At 37.3% G+C, this 22,031-nt stretch overlaps 4 protein-coding genes and 1 non-coding gene across 12 annotated transcripts; 4 read left to right on the top strand and 1 right to left on the bottom strand.

Annotated features, from left to right (window-relative positions):
• The first annotated feature begins 1,094 nt into the window (after positions 1-1,094).
• Positions 1,095-8,283, top strand: LOC147474257 (origin of replication complex subunit 1A-like). Of its 8 annotated transcripts, none has more exons than XM_086586450.1 (16): positions 1,095-1,895; positions 1,967-2,102; positions 2,607-2,759; positions 3,027-3,167; positions 3,259-3,410; positions 3,490-3,589; positions 3,789-3,911; positions 3,994-4,155; positions 4,240-4,297; positions 4,427-4,578; positions 4,729-4,843; positions 5,459-5,556; positions 6,772-6,870; positions 7,379-7,455; positions 7,586-7,669; positions 7,947-8,249. In XM_086586450.1, exons 1-16 carry the CDS (start codon positions 1,210-1,212, stop codon positions 8,008-8,010), a joined length of 2,400 nt encoding a protein of 799 aa, XP_086442576.1. In that variant the 5' UTR covers positions 1,095-1,209; the 3' UTR covers positions 8,011-8,249. The 8 variants fall into 8 exon arrangements, 6 of the variants coding, with proteins under 6 accessions (XP_086442576.1, XP_086442573.1, XP_086442577.1 ...); XM_086586447.1 differs by having other exon boundaries at positions 4,400-4,578; XM_086586451.1 differs by having other exon boundaries at positions 1,096-1,895; positions 4,400-4,578; positions 5,486-5,556; positions 6,775-6,870; positions 7,947-8,283.
• LOC147474258 (small nucleolar RNA snoR28) lies at positions 2,667-2,744 on the top strand. The gene has a single exon (XR_015210057.1). It is a non-coding gene; the product is annotated as a small nucleolar RNA snoR28 (small nucleolar RNA).
• Positions 8,284-11,202: 2,919 nt separating the features above from the next.
• Positions 11,203-11,810, top strand: LOC147474256 (uncharacterized). The gene has a single exon (XM_086586453.1). It carries the CDS (start codon positions 11,392-11,394, stop codon positions 11,659-11,661), a length of 270 nt encoding a protein of 89 aa, XP_086442579.1. The 5' UTR covers positions 11,203-11,391; the 3' UTR covers positions 11,662-11,810.
• A 1,953-nt stretch (positions 11,811-13,763) lies between these two features.
• THFS (10-formyltetrahydrofolate synthetase) lies at positions 13,764-17,293 on the top strand. Its single transcript, XM_086586422.1, has 5 exons — positions 13,764-14,125; positions 14,217-14,366; positions 14,917-16,092; positions 16,479-16,625; positions 16,781-17,293. Exons 1-5 carry the CDS (start codon positions 13,964-13,966, stop codon positions 17,054-17,056), a joined length of 1,911 nt encoding a protein of 636 aa, XP_086442548.1. The 5' UTR covers positions 13,764-13,963; the 3' UTR covers positions 17,057-17,293.
• Positions 17,294-19,091: 1,798 nt separating this feature from the next.
• On the bottom strand, positions 19,092-21,032 carry LOC147474254 (WRC protein). Its single transcript, XM_086586424.1, is given in 5 exon segments — positions 19,092-19,486; positions 19,489-19,863; positions 19,992-20,068; positions 20,411-20,475; positions 20,598-21,032. Coding segments are annotated over 5 exon segments (1,014 nt in total). The 5' UTR covers positions 20,895-21,032; the 3' UTR covers positions 19,092-19,286.
• Between the last annotated feature and the right edge of the window lie 999 nt (positions 21,033-22,031).

Here is a 22,031-nt window from a genome sequence, read left to right as displayed (position 1 = left end):
ATCCGACTCATTATCATCGAAATATAAACCTTATCATTTCAGAATCGAAGTTTGTATCTCAATGTCTTCTCCATTCTCTAACTCAACTACTTCAATATCATGCACAACATTTTGTTCACTTGAATCCACCTCAACATCATGTTCAATGTATACCTCAATTCTATTCCCAGCCCTAACTTCTTGCAGCATTTTCATAATACTAATATCATCAAAAATTAACATATAACCCTTACTGCTGGCTTAACCATAGTGCACTTTACTCACATTATAATACCCCAACTCCTCCACCATTGATTTTAAATCAAAATATCCAAACCTATCTGGATCAATATTGTCCAAGCACTCTATCCTACCACCAAGGTAATGAAGGTCTGGACTAGTAACAAATGAACCCCCATGATGGAGATTAATTACAACCTGTTTCCATTGCGTATGAATTTAGCAACAATATATCAATAATATAACAACAATCATAGTATAATATTCATGTATAATAGCCGACAACAATATGACAAAAAACAATATAAAAAACATTAACTTACTTTAATTTGGACTAGATTCCTATGGATTAGTGTTTTATATAGGTTAGGGTTTGTGTGAATTAGGCAATTTAATCTTAAAGACAACAAATTTTTGGTCAATTAGGGTTTTCGATGAAATCTCCAATTTTTTGGGCTTAATCAAAAGTGAGGAAAAGTTGGAGAGAGAAAATGCGGAAATGACATTCAACTTGTTGGCTATTCAACTTTTTGTGTGGCAAATGTCAACACACGCGTTTTTTTTAATAAATAAAATGATATGTCTCCACGTGGGATTATAAAACCTCCAAATTTGGCCACGTCAAAGATATTTTGGGCGAATATTTGCCTGTGTCGCGAAACTGAATTTTTTTTGATAGTACAATGTAGTTTAGTGTCTAGAAAATTGTATAGTATCCAAAGTGCAAAAACATGTATAGTACGTTGTATACTATGCCAATTAAGTGTAAAAAAAAAATAATTTGCAGATAAATTCCAAGATTTCCCGTAATTTTGTAATAAACCTAGTCACAGTGGTATACATCAACTGATTGCTGCAACTGCTCTTCCATCAAAACCAACACAAGTACTACTGAAAAACGGAGGGAAACTTTCCCGCCATAAAAAAAAGGTCAACAAAATAAACTCACCCCCAACTTTCGAGCTCGCCTCTCTTTTTTTCAATCAATCAATGGCCAAAACTCTCCATTCAACTCCCAAACGCAAACATTCCTCCACTCTAACCCCGAAACCCAAACCGAAACGTTCCTCTCCATCTTCCGTCTTCTCATTTCCTTCATCACCTCAAACGACCCCAGCACCACCACGTCGTTCTTCGCGCCGTCTTTCCTCTTTTCTCATTCCCGAAACACCAACTCAAGAAACCCGATATTATGTTACCACCGAAACTCCGATATCTGATAAGTCCAAAAAAAGGAGGAAGAAAATTTCAATTCAAACACCAAATATTCAAGAAAAAAGGAAGGCGAGAAATGTAAAGCGAGTTTTTTATAAGAAGGTGGTGTATGATGGAGGAGAATTTGGAGTAGGGGATGATGTGTATGTGAAGAGAAGAGAAAATGCGAGTTCAGATGATGAAGACCCTGAAGTGGAAGAATGTAGGATGTGTTTTAAATCAGGAAAAGCTTTGATGATTGAATGTGATGATTGTTTAGGTGGGTTTCATCTCAAATGTTTGAGACCACCATTGAAAGAAGTTCCTGAGGGGGATTGGATTTGTGGGTTTTGTGAGGGGAAGAAATTAGGAAAGAAGGTTGAGGTTCCAGTGCTGATGAAAGGACAGAAGAAGAAGAAGCGGAGTCGAACGGCTAGGGAAAAGCTTCTGTCTAGTCATCTATGGGCTGTGCATATCGAAAAGTATACTTCTTTTTTATTATTATTCTAATTAGTATATTATGTGCACATTTCTGATTGTTTTAGCGGCGCAGTTTGTGGAAAGAACCGGATGGAACTTATTGGTTTAGGGGCCGTTGGTATATAATTCCGGAAGAGACTACAGCGGGAAGGCAGTCGCATAATCTACGAAGGGAACTTTATCGTACAAATGATTATGCTGATGTTGAGGTAAATGGTGTTTTTATTGAATTTATTTTTTCGGAAAAAATGTTCAGCAGGTCTATTTGAGTAGTATTCTGAATGCTAGTAGATCCTTTAAAAAACAAAGACATCCCCAGAGCATTGAGCTGTGTTTAGTGTAATGAAGCTGATTTTAATGTAGGATCTATTTGAATGCCCCCAAGAACATCTACTATTACTTCAAATTTGTTAGATATCATGAAGCTGAATTTAAATGTGAACAAAGCTGAGGGTATATAGAATATTGAGGCATGCCTTGTAACAGAATTCACTAGGTTTATTTTATCTGTTGTCTTCCCTACACTACTCAATGCCTTGAGTTATTTAGTGTGATTTAATGTTTATATTGTTACTGCATTGTCGAAACGAGTGTTAACAGTGTAGAAGTGACTATCTATTGCCCTCCCCACTCCCCCACTTTCTTATTCCATACCAATTTAACTCTTTCATGAGGATGACAATTTCAACTCTGTTGTTGTGCACTACTTGCAGATGGAATCTGTCCTAAGGCATTGTTTTGTTATGAGCCCCAAAGAATTTCCTAAAGCCACAAATGAGGGAGATGATGTCTTTCTTTGTGAGTATGAATATGATGTCCATTGGCACAGTTTCAAGCGTCTCGCTGAGATTGATAATGGAGATGAGGTATGTCTCAGAAACCAGAAAGTAGCATTTTGTCAGATTAAGTGGAAAGTTAATTATGCAAATCTTGTATATAACTGGTGTATACTTATATTGAGGATTCTTGTTTTAATTTTTTAATTTTTTTCATTTTTCTTGCATATTTTGTCTAGTGCATGCATTTTTCTAATCAAATTCCAGAACTATACAAAAAGATAAAATGTATAGGAAACTGTTCTCTAGGAATTACATTGTGAAACTTAATTGTACTTGTATCTTATCGTGTGCTAGGATGATGGAGGATCTGACAATGATGAAGAATGGAATTCCTGTAAGGATTCAGACTCTGATACGGACAAAGACTTGGACTTAGAGAAAGAAGACCTGAAGGGATCATTTACTGGGCGACTGCCTACTCATCAATTGGCTGCAGTGTGTTCACTTATCTCTTTTATTGTATTCTTGCGTCCTTAATTTGAGGGTACCAAAATGTTAATGCTTGTCACGTTATCTTTGCATGCAGAACTCACGGAAAGGGCAGATCTATGGACTTCAAAAAATAGGGACAAAAAAGATACCAGAGCATGTGAGATTTCACAAGCAATCTGTGCTGGAAAAAGCACAAGCAACATTGTTGTTGGCTACTCTACCTAAACATCTGCCTTGCAGAAATAAGTATGTAGCAGGTGTTAGATAATGTAGGTTGCTATTTTGTGCTTTTAGATTTAATAACGAGTTTGTTTGTATATGCCAGAGAAATGGATGATATAACTGCATTTGTCAAAGGCGCAATCTGTGATGATCAATGCCTAGGGCGCTGCCTTTATATCCATGGTGTTCCTGGAACTGGCAAGGTAGGTTCAAGACCATTTTCTGTGTGTTTTATTCTTTAAGTGGCTGGGAGATTAATTATTGTTTTAGTCTCTCAAGCTTGTGATCACGAGCATTTACTTTCTTTTCGGTTTCCCTCATGGAGGGAAAACCATGGTTGTGCAACCCCTGACCATAATCTGAAGGTGTGCTAATTTGCATTCTATCTGCTTTCTATTGCAGACCATGAGTGTCCTTTCAGTGATGAGGAATCTAAGATCTGAAGTTGATGCAGGAAGTATTAAACCATATTGCTTCGTTGAAATTAATGGTCTAAGATTGGCATCTCCTGAGAATATTTACAAGGTAATGGAATTATGAATGTAATATGACTTTTGCTGTTTTTTGTATTGTTGTCTTCATTTTCAGTAATGGCTTGGTTTCACAGGTTATATATGAAGCACTAAGTGGACATAGAGTTGGTTGGAAAAAGGCTCTCCAGTTACTAAATGAGAGGTTTTCAGGTGATACTAGAGTTGGCAAAGAGGATAATCAGCCTTGTGTTCTACTCATTGATGAACTTGATCTCCTTGTGACTAGGAACCAATCGGTAACTTTTACTCTGCATTTCTGTATTCTTTTTTGTTGTCACCATCATAGGACTTCCAATTCTTAACCATCTCTGTGACTGCAGGTCTTATACAACATTCTTGATTGGCCTACAAAGCCAAATTCCAAGCTGGTTGTAATAGGTACCATTTATTCTCATTGTACTTGCTTTGATCCCTTGTTATGCAGCCACTGAGCCACTCTAGTTTCTTTTAAATCAACTGCTGATACTTTTTTTTTTGCAGGGATTGCAAATACCATGGACCTTCCAGAGAAGTTGCTTCCTCGTATTTCGAGTCGAATGGGGATACAAAGGCTGTCTTTTGGCCCTTACAACTATCAACAGCTTCAAGAAATCATATCAAGTCGTCTTAAAGGCATTGACGCATTTGAAAAACAAGCCGTAGAGTTTGCTTCGAGAAAGGTGAGTCCATTCATTTTGTTGGCTTTGTTATTTACTGTAAAATCAATTTTCTCAATTTATGATTCGTTGTAAATGTATACATGATCATAATGAGTTGCAAATTTGTAATAAATTGCCCATCCATTTCAATATCTCGCAATGGCACTTCAGGTGGCAGCTATTTCAGGAGATGCACGTCGTGCCCTGGAAATATGTAGGCGTGCAGCGGAACTTGCAGACTACCGACTAAAGAAATTCCCATCCATCCAAGAATCTGCATCCGCAGGTATAATCAGTTTCTCACCTGCAACCCAAAATTGGTTTATCATTAGCTAGAACTGTAAGTAGTTGGGAGATGAAGTTGTACAATATTACTTTAAATTAAGCTACTCATATGGTTAATTGCGTCCATTCTACCTTATGCAGTTCCTAGTCATATTTGATTTTGGACCTCTACGACTTGGCTTGCTTGTCAAACTTTAGCCAAGCCTGGATCAGTTCCTTGTCCACTTAAGAAATTGGATATTTTTCTTTGTAACAAAGACATGGGTACAGTAACACATGTATCAGTGTTTGACAGAGATGAGGTGTATATCAAACTTGTGAGATGCCAATTATGGCCCATGCTTCTGTATGTAGAAGACTAAAGGCATACTTTTGGTGGTTTTTTTTTTCTGAAGCGAAGCTCAGACCTCATCTTCTCTTAAGAATGAAGTTAACTGCAAAAATAATCATAGAAGATCCAGTAGTATAAATGAAGATGAAAAACGACTAAGCATGCATACCGGCCCCTATTTTCTTAAAATGTGTTTTGGTGCCATTTAACCCTAACACATGACGGCATGAGGCTAATGACTCAACATATGTAAATCTCCTAATTATAAGTGAGTTTTTCTGACAGGACAAATGTCTTTGCTCCATATTCTAGGGAAACCCCTTGTTGGCATGGCTGACGTGGAAGCAGCAATTCAAGAAATGTTTCAAGCACCTCATATTCAAGTGAGTAAATCAATCATCCACATGACTGAAGTTCATATTCTTTAGTAGATCTTAGGGTGTAAAGAATTTACTTTGTTCTTGTATGAGTGTGTTCTTCAGCACCTTTTACCATTAATCATGATTTAAAAGGACTATAGAACTTAATTCTAACCAAAATAGAGGTCCATTCTTTCATCATAAAAAAAATGAGATAAAATAGAAGAGATGAAGGTCTTTCATATGTTCTACCCATGAGGAATCATGTGGAAACGTGACTTCAGAAGTTATGTACAACTTAAACATTGTGAATCTTTGCTCTTAACAACGGCAATTATATTACTGACCTTCAAAGCCATGAGTTTTCAGCCTCTAAGAGCATAGAGCTTGGAAAGGCGTGTTCTTCACATTGTTACAATTATTTCACTTTCCTTCAAGGCCTTGTACTTTCACCATTTACGAGCATAGCGCTTGCTAAGGTTTGTCAGTGCCTGGCAGGTGAGCATTGCTAGTCTGAGCATAAGTTGCACATCTAGGAAATGGGCACGTTGATCTTGTTTCACATCAGTGGAGACTAGTTTTTTATTGTGTCATTCTCACCTTCTCAAAATTGATAGTTAAGTTCAATCCAGCAGCATTCTTCTTTTTCTCCAGATCTTTCCAACCGGGAACGAAAAGCCTTTTATCTACATCTAACTGGGGTTCACGGTGTTGGAGGAATGCCTTATATCAACCCGATCTCTTAGCATTTGTTTGGGTATTACCAAACCCCGTTGCGCTAGCTTAAAGCTCAAAAAAATTCCTCCAGATGTCATTCCTACGTATATTGGAACTTCCTTGCTAGCTTGTTGCATTTTATTCCCTGCAATAGTAAAATAAGAAGGGGATTTGGTTTCCTTTGGTCTGGACAATGTTTCCGTCATCCAGTTTTAGGATACCTTTCTTTCTAACTTTCACATTAGATTGTACTTAACGGGACTTGGGAACCATTAGCTATTGAAAATCAGGGGGAAAAAATTGTGTAACTTAACTATTGTTGCATATCAAGTCTTTGGTTTTTTTTTGGCTAAAGTTGCTTATTAATTCAACATACCAAATGCCCTGGGTAGATTCATGCTGGAAACAAATTAATCCAGCGGTTTTGACATTGTTGAAAACTATTGTTGGTTTTATCTTTTCCAAGATTAGTAACATTGCGATGTACATTCTCACAAAAGGTTGATGTTCTATTTCTTCTAGCAGGTTATGAAACGTTGCTCAAGGCTAAGTAAAATTTTTCTGACGGCTATGGTTCATGAACTTTATAGGACTGGAATGGGTGAAACCACATTTGACAAGGTTAGTATCTTTGCCTTTCTCAAACAGTATCTATATATACTTACTACCAGGGTCTCTTGTTTTTAGTGCACTTTAGCAACTCTAAAGATATGTTATCTAGTTGTTTCTTTCTTATATATTACCCTGAGCTATCACCATACCCTACATGACACAAGCTCCTTCATTTGTATGTGAATACTAGAGCCTGAAAATCTAGTGTGGTGACTAATGGGGAGAATCCAACCTTGGTGGTTAATTGTCAGCCAAACTATGCCAACGTCCTTACCCTCTGCCCTCTGGTCCCCTGGACAGTTACTTTATCTACATGTGTCATCTTCAGGCTAAACATGTGTCATTTGATCCTATCATCGTGTGCCATGTGGTTTGTTTCTATCTGTCTCTTTGGCTGATTCATTGACACCGTCATTCTTTCCATGGTTATGTTGCTTCTATTGCAGAAACATTTGCACATGCTGCGATCTAGATATAAACATGTATGATTTTCATTGTTTGTTTTCGCCTACTGCAGTTAGCACTTACTCTATCACGTCTCTGTGCGAGCAATGGAGAATCTTTTCCTGGATGGGACACGCTCTTGAAAGTGGGGTAAGCATATTGGTTTGCTAATTTATCTGGGTTGATTGGGTTGTGTAACGTGGGCTTCATGCATCTTATATTTACTATCAAGCTCAACGGGAGTGACAAAATTGCCACTTGTTCGTGGCTACTTTTGCAGGTGTAAGCTTGGTGAATGCAGAATCATTCTGTGTGAAGCAGGAGCTAAGCATAGCTTGCAAAAGTTACAGCTCAATTTTCCAAGGTGAGTTTTATCATAAATGAACCATCAGTTTCATTGGCTTCGTTGTTTGATCGAGTTGGACTTGTTAAATTTCTATTCAGATCCCTTGATCATTAAAGTTCTTTGACAAATTGACTTTGGTGAGTTTAAAGCCCTTAGAAACTGAGCGTTTGCTCTTAATTTGTGAGAACTATATGGATATCGGTTGAATGTCAGCTTGAAATATTTGCCTTCAAGTAGTAGAGTTACACCTTTGCCACCATCTTAGTTTGATCACTTCTGCATTTTCACATGGCAGTGATGATGTGGCTTTTGCGCTGAAGGACAGTCCCGAGCTACCTTGGTTGACTAAATATCTCTAGATGAAGATACCAGAAGGAAGGCAAATTTTAGATTCTTAACAATGTTCATCATTGTTTAACTTAATACCTTATTATTTTTTAAGTCCAGGTTAAATCTCCTGGATGAAATGAGCCTCTTTTCTTGCAAGTGTGGATTTTTATTTATTTATTTATTTTTATTTTTTTGACAAGCAAGGATCGGTTGTGACTTGTGACAAACAGTTTTGACTCAATTATGAAACTTTCAGAATTAGTGGATATTATACTCTTCCCTTCTTGGAAAACTTAAAGAGATGTATGTTTTGTCTATGTTGTTTACTGCCATGTAGCGTTCAGTTGGCATGTCCCTTCCGACATTTATATCTAACAAACTAGAAGACATGTATCTGGAGAAACTAAACCAACTAATGGATGGGTTTCTTGTGTATGTGCGCGCTAAACTGCCTAATTATAGCTCTAGTTGTGTAAAGAGGTGATTTAAAACATTTATTGGACCCTATGTGCCAGTCCCTGGGGAATCAATGCCTCCATGATCCCAAATACAAAAGCTCAGGGCAATTTTGTTTATGGCGAGGGGACTGAGGAGGCATAAGTCTCAAGAGTCAGAACTGCCTATAAGATGCTAACAAGAGAAACAGAGAAAGGAGAATGCTCGAAAAGTAATTGCAGAACTATAAAAAAGAATTTAGAAATAGGTGCCAGTACTCAGCAATTCTTATGGAAGCTCTATATGGGTGGTTTAGCTACTGGAGATGTCTTGTTAAGAAGAAAATTCCAAGGTGATGTAAGCTGCGTTTTCTGCATGAAAGAGATTGAAACAGATTATCATTGTTTCTTAGGTTGTGAGTGGTCCAGAAGATTGTGGATGGTAATCCATTCTTGGCCAAAGAACTATGCAGAATGAAGATAGAGATGCCAGAACTGCAGTGAACACTCTGCTGGAATGGGGTTTGAAGAAGAATGACTCTGAAGGCAGATGTGCACAAACTTATGCAATTTGTCTATTGTCAGAAATCTGGAATTATAGAAATAAGGTTAAGTTTGAAAGGAAGGAAACTAAGCTCCAGGATATCTACAATCATGTACATACTCATACAGAGCATGTAATGGAAGCCTACAAGTACAACAATGCCACTCATAGAAGAACAGAAGTAACAAATGCTATGATTACACTCACTTCAGCAGTTCAGCTGGACAAGTGAAGTATAAGAACTGGGATAAGATTTATTGTGATGGTGCATTGGTGCCTATGAGAAAGACACAGGAAGAGGTGCTGCAGCAGCTTTTTGTAAGGGACAAGATGGGAGGATTCTTGGAGCAGTTTACAGCAAGTTTAAATGCCAAAATGCCATGCAAGTAGAAGTAGAATGCAAAGGTGTTGAACTCGCAATTATGAAGACTGTTGCAGCAGGAGAAAGTAACCATGGAAAAAAAAGGTCTCAAGAGTCAAGATGAAGGTATAGGCCTAACTGCCTAGCGTCTTCATCTTCTCTGCTTTTCTATCTTTCTCCTTCTCTTTTCCACTTCTCTTTATCTCTAACAAGTTATATATAGTTTAGAAATTTGGAGTGAGTTGGATTGGGTTTGAACGCTAAAACTAAAACCGTTTTTCGTTTTCGGCTTGGACTTAGATGTTTACACGCAATTCATCACTTGGAGAATTGAAATATGTAGTGTTGTGATTGTGAGAGTTGTTAGTTGCGACTAATAGATGCCGTGCAAGATATAACATCCATGAATCATGGACATGTTATGCAAGTAAAACAAAAGCGAACCTCATGACCCACTATGGTCAATTTTTTCATGACCTATTTCTAGAAGGGTCGCACACCCCGCCTTTTGGAATTGTCATCCCTTTTGACAAATTCGCACACCCTGCTTTTTGGAATTGGCATCCCTTTTGACAAATTCAAAGGTATTGGCACCCTCCATTAATCACATAAAAAAACGCTCACGATAAGAAGCTGCTGCGAGATTGCACAGTGGGTCATTTTTTTTTTTTTTTTTTTAATAACCACTATAGAAAAAGTTAGCTGCCGCGAGATGATTATGTTCACTAAAATAGAGTATTTGCTTATGTTAATTATCAAAACTTTTTTTTATTAATTTGATCACAAAATTTTCTTATAGCATATGAAATATATTTGCCGCGAGATTACAAAATTATGTCTCGATTATATAATTTTTTTGTCATGGTTTTGGTGTTGTTCTTGAAGTGTATAAATAAGTTTTAAAGAAGAAAATGAGATATCCATATGACTGTGTGTTCCATACGCAAAATTTGAAGTAAAAAAAAACAAAAAAAATGCTCCACATCAACTCCGCGCGTGGGATATGGAATCTCGTGACAATCCGATGCTGTGGATTGTGCGATATTGCATTAACTACATATTGTGGATATGGAATCTCGCGGCAACCCGATGTTGTAGAACTATCGGGCATGTAGTATAAAATGACATATAAGGAATAACCATTAATTATTTTACTATTTGCCAAAGGGTGCCAATCCCATAAAATGGAGGGCCAATATCGCCCCTTCTAGAATATATGATGTTCCAACTACGTGTGACGTGTAATCCAACTACAGTTTAGATCATAGTTGGAAAAAATGGACTATGAATATTTGTTTTCTTAGAAAACAATACATGTTGCGAAATTTAAGCATTACAGTATTAAGGAAAATCAATCAATCTTGCAAAATTCTTTTGTTGGCAAACTAATATATATATTCAATTCATATCTATATATATTTTTTTTTGGAATTTTTATGTCTTTTTCACCATCAGCATCTACTGGATCGACCATTTTTCTATATTCAGCTTCTCAGATAATTCTTCAATTGACCAGAGTTGTATAGCTGCTGACTTCATGAATGAACACAATTCAAATTTCGATATTATAATAATAGAGCAAAGAAGATGCATGCTTTAGGAGTGGTAGACTGCATTGATATTTGACATGCACAACTCAAGGTAGGAAGCAAAAGATAACAACTAACTATATACTGATTGAAAATGTGACCATGACTCAGCCCATTAATGTGACTTCTTGCGTTAGAATATAGGGATGCAAAAGAGGCTTTCCCAAGTAACTTCCACAACTAATCAAATAATCAATAATAGCATAACTGCCTTAATTCAATCTTGTGGTCTAAGTCAACTAGGCGGCTCCAAATACTCCACTGATTGAAACTACACTATATATAAGAAGCCTTCCGTAAGTTGAATGCATCCATTATTCAATCAGATTAAAATTACAAGCAACTTCCTCTTTGCCACTATACTCAATCCTACACATTTGAGATAAGGTTGTTGCTCTTGTTGTCATTGTACTTGTATATCTTCAGCTCAAAACCACCAGTGATTTCTCATCGACGAGCAGTTTAAGTTTGTATTGATAGAAATGGTGTTTGCAAGTGATTTAGGTGACATGTTAGTGAAGGTGGGGATGTTCTTGCTTGTTCAAGCGCTTGTATACTTCATACTTTCTAGTTCTTCGAACGTTTTCGGTAACAAGATGAGATCAGTTAGCTTCAAAACTGCAAGGTCTGCTAGTATTCGACGAATTATAGCTGCAATCGCAGATTTACCACTTGGTGGTGAACCTTCACCTTCATCAAGGGGATCACAAGAGTTTTCGACAGATGAAAAATTAGTGGGCCGCCGAGAATGATAATCATACGTACTCTTTATTTGTTTGTGTTGTATTGGTATCTGTAAATTAAGATTATTCTTTTATTTAGTGGATTATTTAGGCCTTGAATTGATGCTTAAATCATTTGTAATAATTCTTTTTTATGCGTAAATCATATTGATTGGATATCTTTTGTATCTATACAACCAATTGATTAGCACATATTTCCTTTTCCTCCAAGGTATGATGGAGTCTCTGCCACCCTCTGTTGCATGGGTACGCCCTAATTTTCTCTGTATCACACAAGCAAAACAGACTCCAATTCTCAGATCTCACCGTGTCCAAATCGTCGTATCCATGTCCAAACCAGACACTCTGTCCCGTACCCATGCACCACAGCTGCCACCACATAGGTTTATGAACCATCAAATCGATCTTCAATACTGAACTGTCATTTGAGCCAATATATAAGCTTAGCTTTTATAAATTAAACTTGAGTTAGTGACTAGAAGCAACTCGTAGCTAGTATTTGTTATCAAATGCCTATTGATGGACAAACTTCGCACCATTGGTAACTAGAGATTTAGGCTCATGACCATGAACATGTCTTCCTCTACATACGCACGGTTGGTATATATCTAGTTCATATCAAACAAGGGGGAAGAAAATTACACCACTCTCAAGATTTCTTATGAGGAATTATGATACTAAAAGCAGATTATCTAAAACATATATGGAAGAAGACTGCATCAAGAATCTTTACAAAAAAAATGAGAAATGAAGAAGAAAACTTTAATTTCGTTTGTAATTTCTCCACTGTAATTTGAGTTAGCATTGTGAATTTTTCTTCTTCGCATGTTGCTCATCTAATGATGGACACTCATCTGTAGTTTAAAAAGATCTCGCATGTGGCGTGATCTGGTATGAGATTTCTAGTGAATTGATGATAGAAATTAAAAAAAAAAAAAAACTCTCGAGGCATGATAGAAATTACGCCATCTTTATTGGGAGAGAAAAAAAAAACACTAAATATTTGAACCAAACCTAAAAAACACCAACCAATTTCAGGAGGGATATAAAATAGTTGGCATCAAATGAAGCGGTTTTGGATAAACCGCCCATTATATATAACTTTATGCATCTTTTGCGCTTTGAAGCCCAAGCCCACGCGATTTTCCAGAAACCGCGCGATGTGTTGTACATCAATTTTTTTCTTTATTCTCTTTTCAAATCTCTCGCACGGTTTTCAGACCGCGTGATTGAAACCCACACTCTAGCCGAAGCCCATGCGGTGCTCAAAAAACCGCGAAAGAGATTTGATACATCACCAAAGCAAACACCAAATTTTGACCGATTTGGTAATTACTTTGGTATTTTTATCAACATGTGTTTCTCCTAAAGATGAAAAAACACCAAATTATTGAAAATTTAGTGTTTGATGCTAGGATAATGTCTCAGCTAAAGATGCTCTCAAGAGTTATAATGGAGAAAATAATGGACCCAAGTTGTTTTGGAAAGAAATGACTTTTTGAACAATTAACAATGCAACATTTGGCAAAAAAACAAAAAACATTTGGTTGTGATTTTGTTTTATTTTTTCAATAAAAACTAATTTGATTGTGGATTGTGGAAATACAGGTTTGTGTGGCATAGAATTGGGTGCCGACATTAGCAGCTTCAAAAGCCTTCAACAGCTAGCATATATTACTGGCTTTACTGCTACATTGAGGGATTGCTCCTTTTTTTGGATGCACTGCAGCACTGGTGCTTGGATATGAGTAGAGTTTCCTTCTGGGCACTTAATTCTCAATCATTAAAACTTGTGCAGTCCGATAGTCTCACTGATTTATACAGCTAAAGAAATTAATTTCAAGAGAAAAAATTGCTTAATTAGATAGGAAAGCATTTATTTCACAAAACAGAGATACAATTAACATTTTAACATGAGTCGTGATAATTAGAGATCATTCTTTCTAAAATTTTGGAGAGATTAGCCGTTGGATGGAGAAATTCTTTTCGAGATTGAGATTGTTGCATGGCTATAACTGACAAATCACACCAAACCGTATGATCATGTCATTCAACGGCCGATATGAAGTGCGCACTAAATTTAGAGAGAATGATATTATCATTTACCTAATATTGCAAATATAATTTTTCACTAAAAAATGGGACCAAAATTCTAAAATGTGCGTGCCATATTTCTGACAACCACAGGTTTTAATAATTGGCACAATATTCTGTGCTAGATATAAGCCTTCTCCTTGTTCACTCTCCTTCTTAAAAACTCGATTTTTACACTATTTTCTTCTTCAAGCCAAAAACAGACACCCAATCATTAATGAGTTCGTCAAAAACACTTAGAAAATTGGAAGTTGTATCTCCAGTTCCAGCAGATATAGATATTGCCAACTCAATTGCACCTTTTCACATCTCTGAAATTGCTAATGAACTTAATCTCAAGTCTCAACACTATGATCTATATGGTAAATATAAGGCCAAGGTATTTAACTTTATATCAAGAACACACCTCATTTTGTTTTTAAATTTGATGGGCTGGTTTTTCATTTTTGAAGTTTTTGGTGCTTGTGCAGGTGTTGTTATCTGTGATTGATGAGTTGAAAGAGTCTGGAGATGGATATTATGTGGTTGTTGGTGGGATTACTCCAACTCCACTTGGAGAAGGGAAGTCTACTACTACTGTTGGTCTTTGTCAAGCTTTGGGAGCTTTTCTTGATAAAAAGGTACTTTTTTTTTTTTTTTTTTTTGTTTCTGTAATAATGTTCATTCTTATTTGTGATAAATTCTTACTACAGTAGTTGGAGTTGTGTGTTTGTGCAATCAGAATTTAAAAAGTATTTATTTGATTGGGCGTTTTCATTCCTTATGCATTATGACAAAGAAGCTCAAAATTCCTATGCCCATGTCTGTAAGGCTATAAGGAATATATACTTAACATGTTGAGATTGATAGTACTAGTATTTATTTCACAAATCCAAACGTTGGAGCGTAGAATATTTTCAACATTTTCGTTTTGGCTAATTCCGAGCTAAAACTTCTTTCGAAGGCTAAGGTTTAGTTTATAGCCTTGCATTCTTGAATTAGGATTGATCGAATGGTACATTTAAGTCGCATCTTTAGGAGTGATATAATTTGATAACATATATAGGAATACATAAGATGATATGTGACAACAGCATCCACTGATAGTTGATTGCTCTCTGATGTTTGTTTAAACTCATTCCTATTGCTTTATCCTGAGCCAACTATTAGTGTCCCCACTTGTACTTTTAGGTTGTAACCTGTCTTCGTCAACCATCTCAAGGACCAACTTTTGGAATCAAAGGGGGTGCTGCAGGTGGCGGTTACAGTCAAGTGATCCCAATGGATGAGTTCAATCTCCACCTAACTGGTGATATTCATGCAATAACAGCTGCAAACAACCTCCTAGCTGCTGCTATTGATACCCGGATTTTCCATGAAGCATCCCAGTCAGACAAGGGTTTATTAAACCGTTTATGTCCACTCAACAAACAAGGGAAGAGAAGTGTTGCAAATGTCATGTTTAAGCGCCTCGAAAAGCTTGGGATCACAAAAACCGACCCTAACGAGTTTACTCCTGAAGAAATCAAGAAATTTGTCAGGCTTGATATTGATCCAGAGTCCATCACATGGAGGAGAGTGATGGACGTAAATGATCGCTTTTTGAGAAAGATCAGCATTGGGCAAGGTCCTGAAGAAAAAGGAATGGTAAGAGAAACAGGCTTTGACATCTCTGTTTCTAGTGAAATTATGGCAGTATTAGCCCTCACAACTTCTCTGTCTGACATGAGAGAGAGGCTTGGGAAAATGGTAATAGGAAACAGCAAGGCTGGAGATCCGGTTACAGCAGATGATCTTGGTGTCGGAGGTGCTTTAACTGTTCTAATGAAGGATGCCATCAATCCCACTCTGATGCAGACGCTCGAGGGAACTCCTGTTCTTGTTCACGCAGGGCCTTTTGCTAATATTGCTCATGGAAATTCTTCCATAGTCGCTGATAAGATTGCATTGAAGCTAGTGGGTCCTGGTGGATTTGTAGTTACAGAGGCTGGTTTTGGTGCAGATATAGGCACTGAGAAGTTCATGAACATAAAATGCCGCTATAGTGGCTTAACACCTCAATGTGCTGTTATTGTGGCAACAATAAGGGCTTTGAAGATGCATGGTGGAGGGCCTGAAGTGGTCGCTGGGAAGCCGCTTGATCATGCCTACACAAGTGAAAATGTAGCTCTTGTCGAGGCTGGATGTGTGAATTTGGCAAAGCACATTTCAAACACAAGAGCATATGGGGTGAATGTTGTGGTTGCTGTGAACGTGTTCTCAACCGATACTGAAGCAGAGATGAATGCAGTGAGAACTGCAGCACTGGCTGCTGGTGCATTTGATGCTATTGTTTGTACTCATCATGCTCATGGTGGAAAGGGAGCGGTTAGTAATATCCTCCTCATTAAACATGCGCTTCAACAACTTATAGGGGAACATGAGTAAATCACAGGAAAACTAAATTAGGATAAGGAGACACTAGAATAGTAGCATTCTATTGAAAGTGCAATGCCACGGGATCTGACTTAAGTATGCAATATGTGCACTTTCATCTAAATTGGCAAACATCTGACATCGAGACCAAATTCTATTCATATCTGTTGATTGGATATAGATGATTTCTAAACATTTACGTTATCGGACCTGCACACTCTAATAAAGAACCAAGTAGAATGAATTGACGAATATTTAAGCTGATACACTTATATATGATAAGGCGTGCTAGGAAGGATTCAATGGCTGACTTGCCCATCTGAACCTCAAATTCTCAGGTTGATCTTGGCATTGCTGTTCAAAAAGCATGTGAGAATGTTACACTGGCATTCAGGTTTTTGTATCCTTTGGACATAAGCATCAAAGAGAAAATAGAGGCGATAGCAGGGTCCTATGGTGCCAGTGGTGTCGAATACTCAGAACAGGTAAAACCTTCATTTTGTGTAGCAATGTTTTCAATCCCCCTCTCTGGCACACCTTTTTTTATTCATGTTCTCCCTTTATTTTGTAGCAGTCTTTCTTTCTACATTATCCTGTTGGTCATTCTTTTTCACATGCTCTTTCTTTCTTGGTTATCTAGGCTGAGAAACAGATTGAGATGTACAGCAAGCAAGGATTTTCTTCTCTACCAATCTGCATGGCGAAAACGCAGTATTCATTCTCCCACACTCCTTCTCAGAAAGGAGCGCCAACTGGATTTGTGTTACCAATTAGGGATGTCAGGGCAAGCGTTGGTGCCGGATTCATTTATCCTCTAGTGGGGACCATGAGTACAATGCCGGGGCTTCCAACTCGGCCCTGCTTCTTTGACATTGATGTGGACGCTACTACTGGGAAGGTTCTTGGTCTGTCTTGATTGCAGTTGAATATTTTCATCTGTTGTATTGTATTCATCTGCCCTGTTGTGGTAGTTTCGTATTTTAACAGCTTTAAGAAGCAGAATAGTACCCAGAGTTTTTCCTGATTTTCAAAGCATAAAATTCATGTACCATGAATGTCTTTTTCAAATTTCTCTTTTCTTTTGGTTCATTTGGCCATTTGGGTTACAAAAGAATGTTATATACTGAGAATAAAATTCATATTTTCCCAACAATTTTGTTATGTATGATTGGGGAATTCTGACTTCAATCTGACGGATCTTCCCACTGTCGAAGTGAGACTCTTCCTATATAAACTGATTATTATAATTTCAACATTACAAAGATAAAAGAGGAGTTATGTTCAGTTTTTAGCTGGAGGTGATATTGCTCGCCATTGGAAGGCCTAACGCCCTCCCAAAATGGCTGTTTTCTTGTTGTAGTGACAAAGGCGAAGCAGTTGGTTGGGATTATTACATGTAATGTAATCACATTCACATAAAAACATTTCCTACTTTTGGAACTTAGCAGTTTTGTCAGTCCAAGTATTGTCATGCCCATGTGCTCTGATCTTGTTTCTTTTCGTCTTCTATAGTTCTATTACCATCGAACGAAAACAGATGCAACACTTGCTGGTCACCCACCCTGTTGCAGTTCTCCTCACCAACAGACCCACATATTCCTCATTTGATTTTCGCAACATCCTTAGTGTTAGTTGACTGGTACCTGTAGCACATGAACTCATTCTTTTTTGAACATGTTATAAACTTATATGTCGAAGTTGCCTGCGCTGCTTTTGGATCTATTAATCACACAGTTCGAAGCAAATGGGTCGAAGACTCATCTGTGTCACTATCTGAATACAATATGCTGTCATGGCAGAATGGTGTTTATGATCTCCATTACTATCTTAAAGTTTAGCATCAGAATCAACTGCTTTAATCAAAATTGTAATTTGGACTTCCATATTTCAATTTTCATTTCTGATATGAACAAATGGGATTTAACAAGTTAGAGAAATGGCCATCTTTCTAATAGTGTAGTTTCACCTATAGGGACTGGATAAGCTTCTGCATCAGCTACAGAATTGGCCATCTTTCTTACTTGCAACTTGGGAAATGTTTATCAAAGCCACTGTTTCTTTGCATTGCTTAGTAGTTAGTACTAGTGCATTAAGGAGAAAAAGTGAGGGTTGGCAAGAAGGGAAATTCTAAATGCTATATGAAATGTTACCCTTGCATTGTTTAGTGCGTGATTTGACATAAAACTGAAAAGAGTCAGTGAGGACCTGAAAAGTGAATGGCGGCGGCGACAGCCAGGGCCTATCCCCATGGTCTAGCATCATAAGTACTTCCAGCTTTAGCGTTTGATGCAAAGAACTCTGGCACATGTTTTAGTAAATCCAGGAAAGGGAATCCAATTTAAGACAACTGACCATATGCATTAAAACGAAGGTATGTATACACATTTTCTTATTGGTATCATGATTTCATCATCGTATCAGTTTATCAATCGCAAGTTATCTGCAATAATATTGTTGGTTTGTAAGTTGTAACCATCCATAAAAATCTTACACCGTGTTTTCCACCCATTTTGACTACCATTCTTAGCTTCACATTTCCTCGTAAAACTATGAATTGCATTAATTTTATTCCGTGAAGACTAAATTATGATACAAAGAAAATGGACTTACTAATTTAGATAGAATGCTCAAATAATGTCTAGTGCAAGAACTATATGTAGTTTATATAGATAGACAGGAACATGTGCATTGAAAGTTTGCAACCATTTGATGAAAATGGATGCTGGGTAGCACTATAAGTTAGGGTTAATTTGCATTGTAACTCTTTATTATTAGACTGCTCCTTGCTTCATCCAAAATTTCAAATTGAAGAATGCCTGCATGTCACGTGGATGCCCACTAAAAGACCAAAAAAAAGGCCATTTTCACCTGTCCCAAAAAAGTGGACAAGGTAGCGCATTCCACAAAAATTAAAGATGAATGGCAACTGGTTTTGATTACAAGCATATCCATCAACCCGAACCCAAAGCTTTCATCAAATTATAATTTTTTTATATCTAAACATTAATCTTAAACTAAAAAGCAAACTCACATTTCAAGATTTCTTAAACAGTTCGAACTTGAAACCAACATGGATCATTTGATTCACCAATGCAAACGTGTAAACAATAATCATCAATATTGATTCATTACACTATCACTTAGCATCACGAGTTGGTAGTAGTCTCTAGCATTTGTTGTGGTGCATGTGGTGTTCGAGTTTCGCAAAGTAAGCTTCTTATGGATCGCGCCTTCACCATTCCAATCTTCCTCTTTTTCTTTGTTATCATCCATGGCTTGTCATTCTCCTTTTCTTCTTCAACATATGGTGTCGTCAATAAAGATAATGACGACGATGGCGTAGTTTCTCAATATTCTTACTTGTACTAGGAACTGTAGTAATGCTTCTGAGTCTTCTCTTACCCAAGTGATGCTCACATAGCGAGTAACCAACAAGAGTTTGTTGACAACACCTCCATCCTCTTCCATTAGCACGACTGCACCTTGAACCCTCCATCATTTTACTATCAACATCTACTCTCTTTCTCTTCTTCTTTGAGATCTTATCAATCGCAGTTTTAAGGTCCAGCCTATAAACTCGTTCTTCTTGATGATGTTCTTTCCAATGTTCCCTTGTCTTTGATTTCACTCTAGCATGCATCGTTTCTTTCTCCATTCTATCTAAACATCTCCCTCTTCTCTTCTTCAATGGAAACACTATATCCTCATTGCACCACATTCCACCTGCCCACCATATATGGTATGTCGACGAAAAAGATAAACCGTCAATGAAATTAACTAATATAAGTTTATAACATACCCAAACTGTAAAATTGACGTAGCAACTCTTGCACACTGTGAATCATGCATACCTTGGACGGATGAAGAGGATGAAACCGAGAGTCCAACACATGCTTTTGCACCAAAACTATTCCTATTCGGTCCATTCCTAACATAATTATAAACAATAGCAATAAATAATGAAAATGACCACCACGCACTTGAAATATAACAGCTCATCCAAGCATCTCTATGCTAGAATGGCGCATATCTTGGAAGTTAGCTAGCTAATTAGTTCACAAACTCAAGAATCCCTTCTGTCCAATCTTCTATCATGTCATGTGAAACTAGTAGAGTAGTAGACTAATGTCATAGACATGGTGCAACATGCATGTATGGGGTATGGGGATGGCACAGAATCACTAACAAATTCAATACACCATGGCATTGTAGTAAGACTACTGAGTACTGACTAGTACATCCCAGATAGAATCCTAAATACAACCCTTACCTCCGATAAATGGCGCTACCTAATGATGCTTCTTCACCGATGCGACCAAGTTGCGACTTTGGGTCCTACGGATGAAATAGTTCACTCATCACAAATTTGAACAAGAAATCGATCACACAATGTGCACTTGGTAGGTGCAATTAGGCCATTTTTCAAGAAATAGTTCAAAGATATGTGTAAAACTGACCTGATCATGGGTAGAAGAGGTGTGGTGCATGCTTTTCTTGTTGAGTTGTTTCTCTTCATTATCTTTGGAGCAAATCCAACCATTGGTTGCTCTTGCACTGATGAGCTGTGGATCTGAATGGGCTTGTTTTGGTTGTGTGAGTGAGTCATGTTGAGGTAGATCACAAAGTGGATGAATGAAGCTTTCAGCTTCAACATGCTGGTGCAACTTTTCTTCATGTGATAATGATAGTGGTTGGACTGGGGTAGGATCTGATGGTGTAAGAATAGGTGGAGGAAATCTTTTTCTGATCCTCATAAATGGATGGTTGAGATATTGAGATGATAGGTGTTGTAATTTAGTTTGAGGTTTGATCTTATTTTTGAGAAATGAAGTATGTTTGAGATTTTCTCTCTAATCCAACCTTTTTGGGTATGTTGGTTTTCTCTCTCTTTCCATCTCCCCTAGCTCCTTTCCTATTCGTTCACGTACATACAAAATTACCAACACACAAGGTGTGCGTGCAAAGTGCAAACAGATACAAAATCAAAACAGAAACAGAAACCAATCTAATGGAGGCTATGCATCTTTTTAAGGCCCAATTTGGTTGGGCTCGTGATAGAGGTATTAAAAAACTTTGTTTGGGCTTGTAAAAGCAAAATGCAGGGCACTAACATCTTTTCAGTGGTTCTTGGGTGTTCTCTACATAGGCTGGCCTATTATCAAAAAAAAAATAAAAAAATAAAACTCTTTCGTTCATCTTTTGATACTCTTAATAAAATCTAAAATGCCATGGTGCAGAGGTTCACCAACTTCCTTATATATCATTTACCAGGCTGTAATTCGAAATTTCAAATATATACTGCCGCCATTTTATTTTAAGCTTAATCAAGTGAGCGAAGCGAACGATTTTGGCAGAAAGAGGAGGGAGTATGCGGACAAAAACCAAGTTAGTTGGTTTTGTCTGTCCTCAATTTCTCTCTCATTTTTTCTTCGCCCCAATACCGTTTCTCCTTCACCCAACTTCCATTAGTGCATACTGCACAAGAGATATGACAGTGAATGTATCAGTTATCTCAGATAGAAGCCTGCAGAGAATACTCTTGCTAATTGCTATAAACAGAACGGACAAGCCTATAAACAAGACGTCAATTTAATTGCAACTAGACGCATCAAATTAGCTGAGGAAAAATCAAACAAGTGGTTACAGTAAATGGAGAATTATTAACGAGGCCCTACATACCTGACTACCTAATGCGGGTCACCAACCATTGCGAACCCCAAATGTTTGTGTTTAATAAAGTAAGATGGATGTAAGCAAGGAAACGATACAATATACCTGTGTACAGTAAAATATGATATAGAAGCATGGAACCCATAATATAATGCAGTCGTGTAGACAGAAAGCACAACACTAAATGCAACAAATTATGTTTTTGAAAACAAAACAATGTC

Source organism: Coptis chinensis, unplaced genomic scaffold, assembly GCF_015680905.1.
Source record: "Coptis chinensis isolate HL-2020 unplaced genomic scaffold, ASM1568090v1 utg1029_pilon_pilon, whole genome shotgun sequence".
NCBI classification, from domain to species: Eukaryota; Viridiplantae; Streptophyta; class Magnoliopsida; order Ranunculales; family Ranunculaceae; genus Coptis; species Coptis chinensis.
Note: the sequence above shows the minus strand (reverse complement) of the source record. Positions and strands in the feature narration are given on the sequence as shown.

Coding starts and splice junctions, on each gene's coding strand:
- THFS (XM_086586422.1), top strand. CDS start 13,964: ATGAGTTCGTCAAAAACACTTAGAAAATTGGAAGTTGTATCTCCAGTT. Junction 14,126..14,216: donor ATGGTAAATATAAGGCCAAG/GTATTTAACTTT, acceptor GTGCTTGTGCAG/GTGTTGTTATCTGTGATTGA. Junction 16,093..16,478: donor CTCATGGTGGAAAGGGAGCG/GTTAGTAATATC, acceptor TCAAATTCTCAG/GTTGATCTTGGCATTGCTGT.
- LOC147474256 (XM_086586453.1), top strand. CDS start 11,392: ATGGTGTTTGCAAGTGATTTAGGTGACATGTTAGTGAAGGTGGGGATG.
- LOC147474257 (XM_086586447.1), top strand. CDS start 1,210: ATGGCCAAAACTCTCCATTCAACTCCCAAACGCAAACATTCCTCCACT. Junction 4,298..4,399: donor TTCCAAGCTGGTTGTAATAG/GTACCATTTATT, acceptor TTTTTTTTGCAG/GGATTGCAAATACCATGGAC. Junction 5,557..6,771: donor TTCAAGCACCTCATATTCAA/GTGAGTAAATCA, acceptor TATTTCTTCTAG/CAGGTTATGAAACGTTGCTC.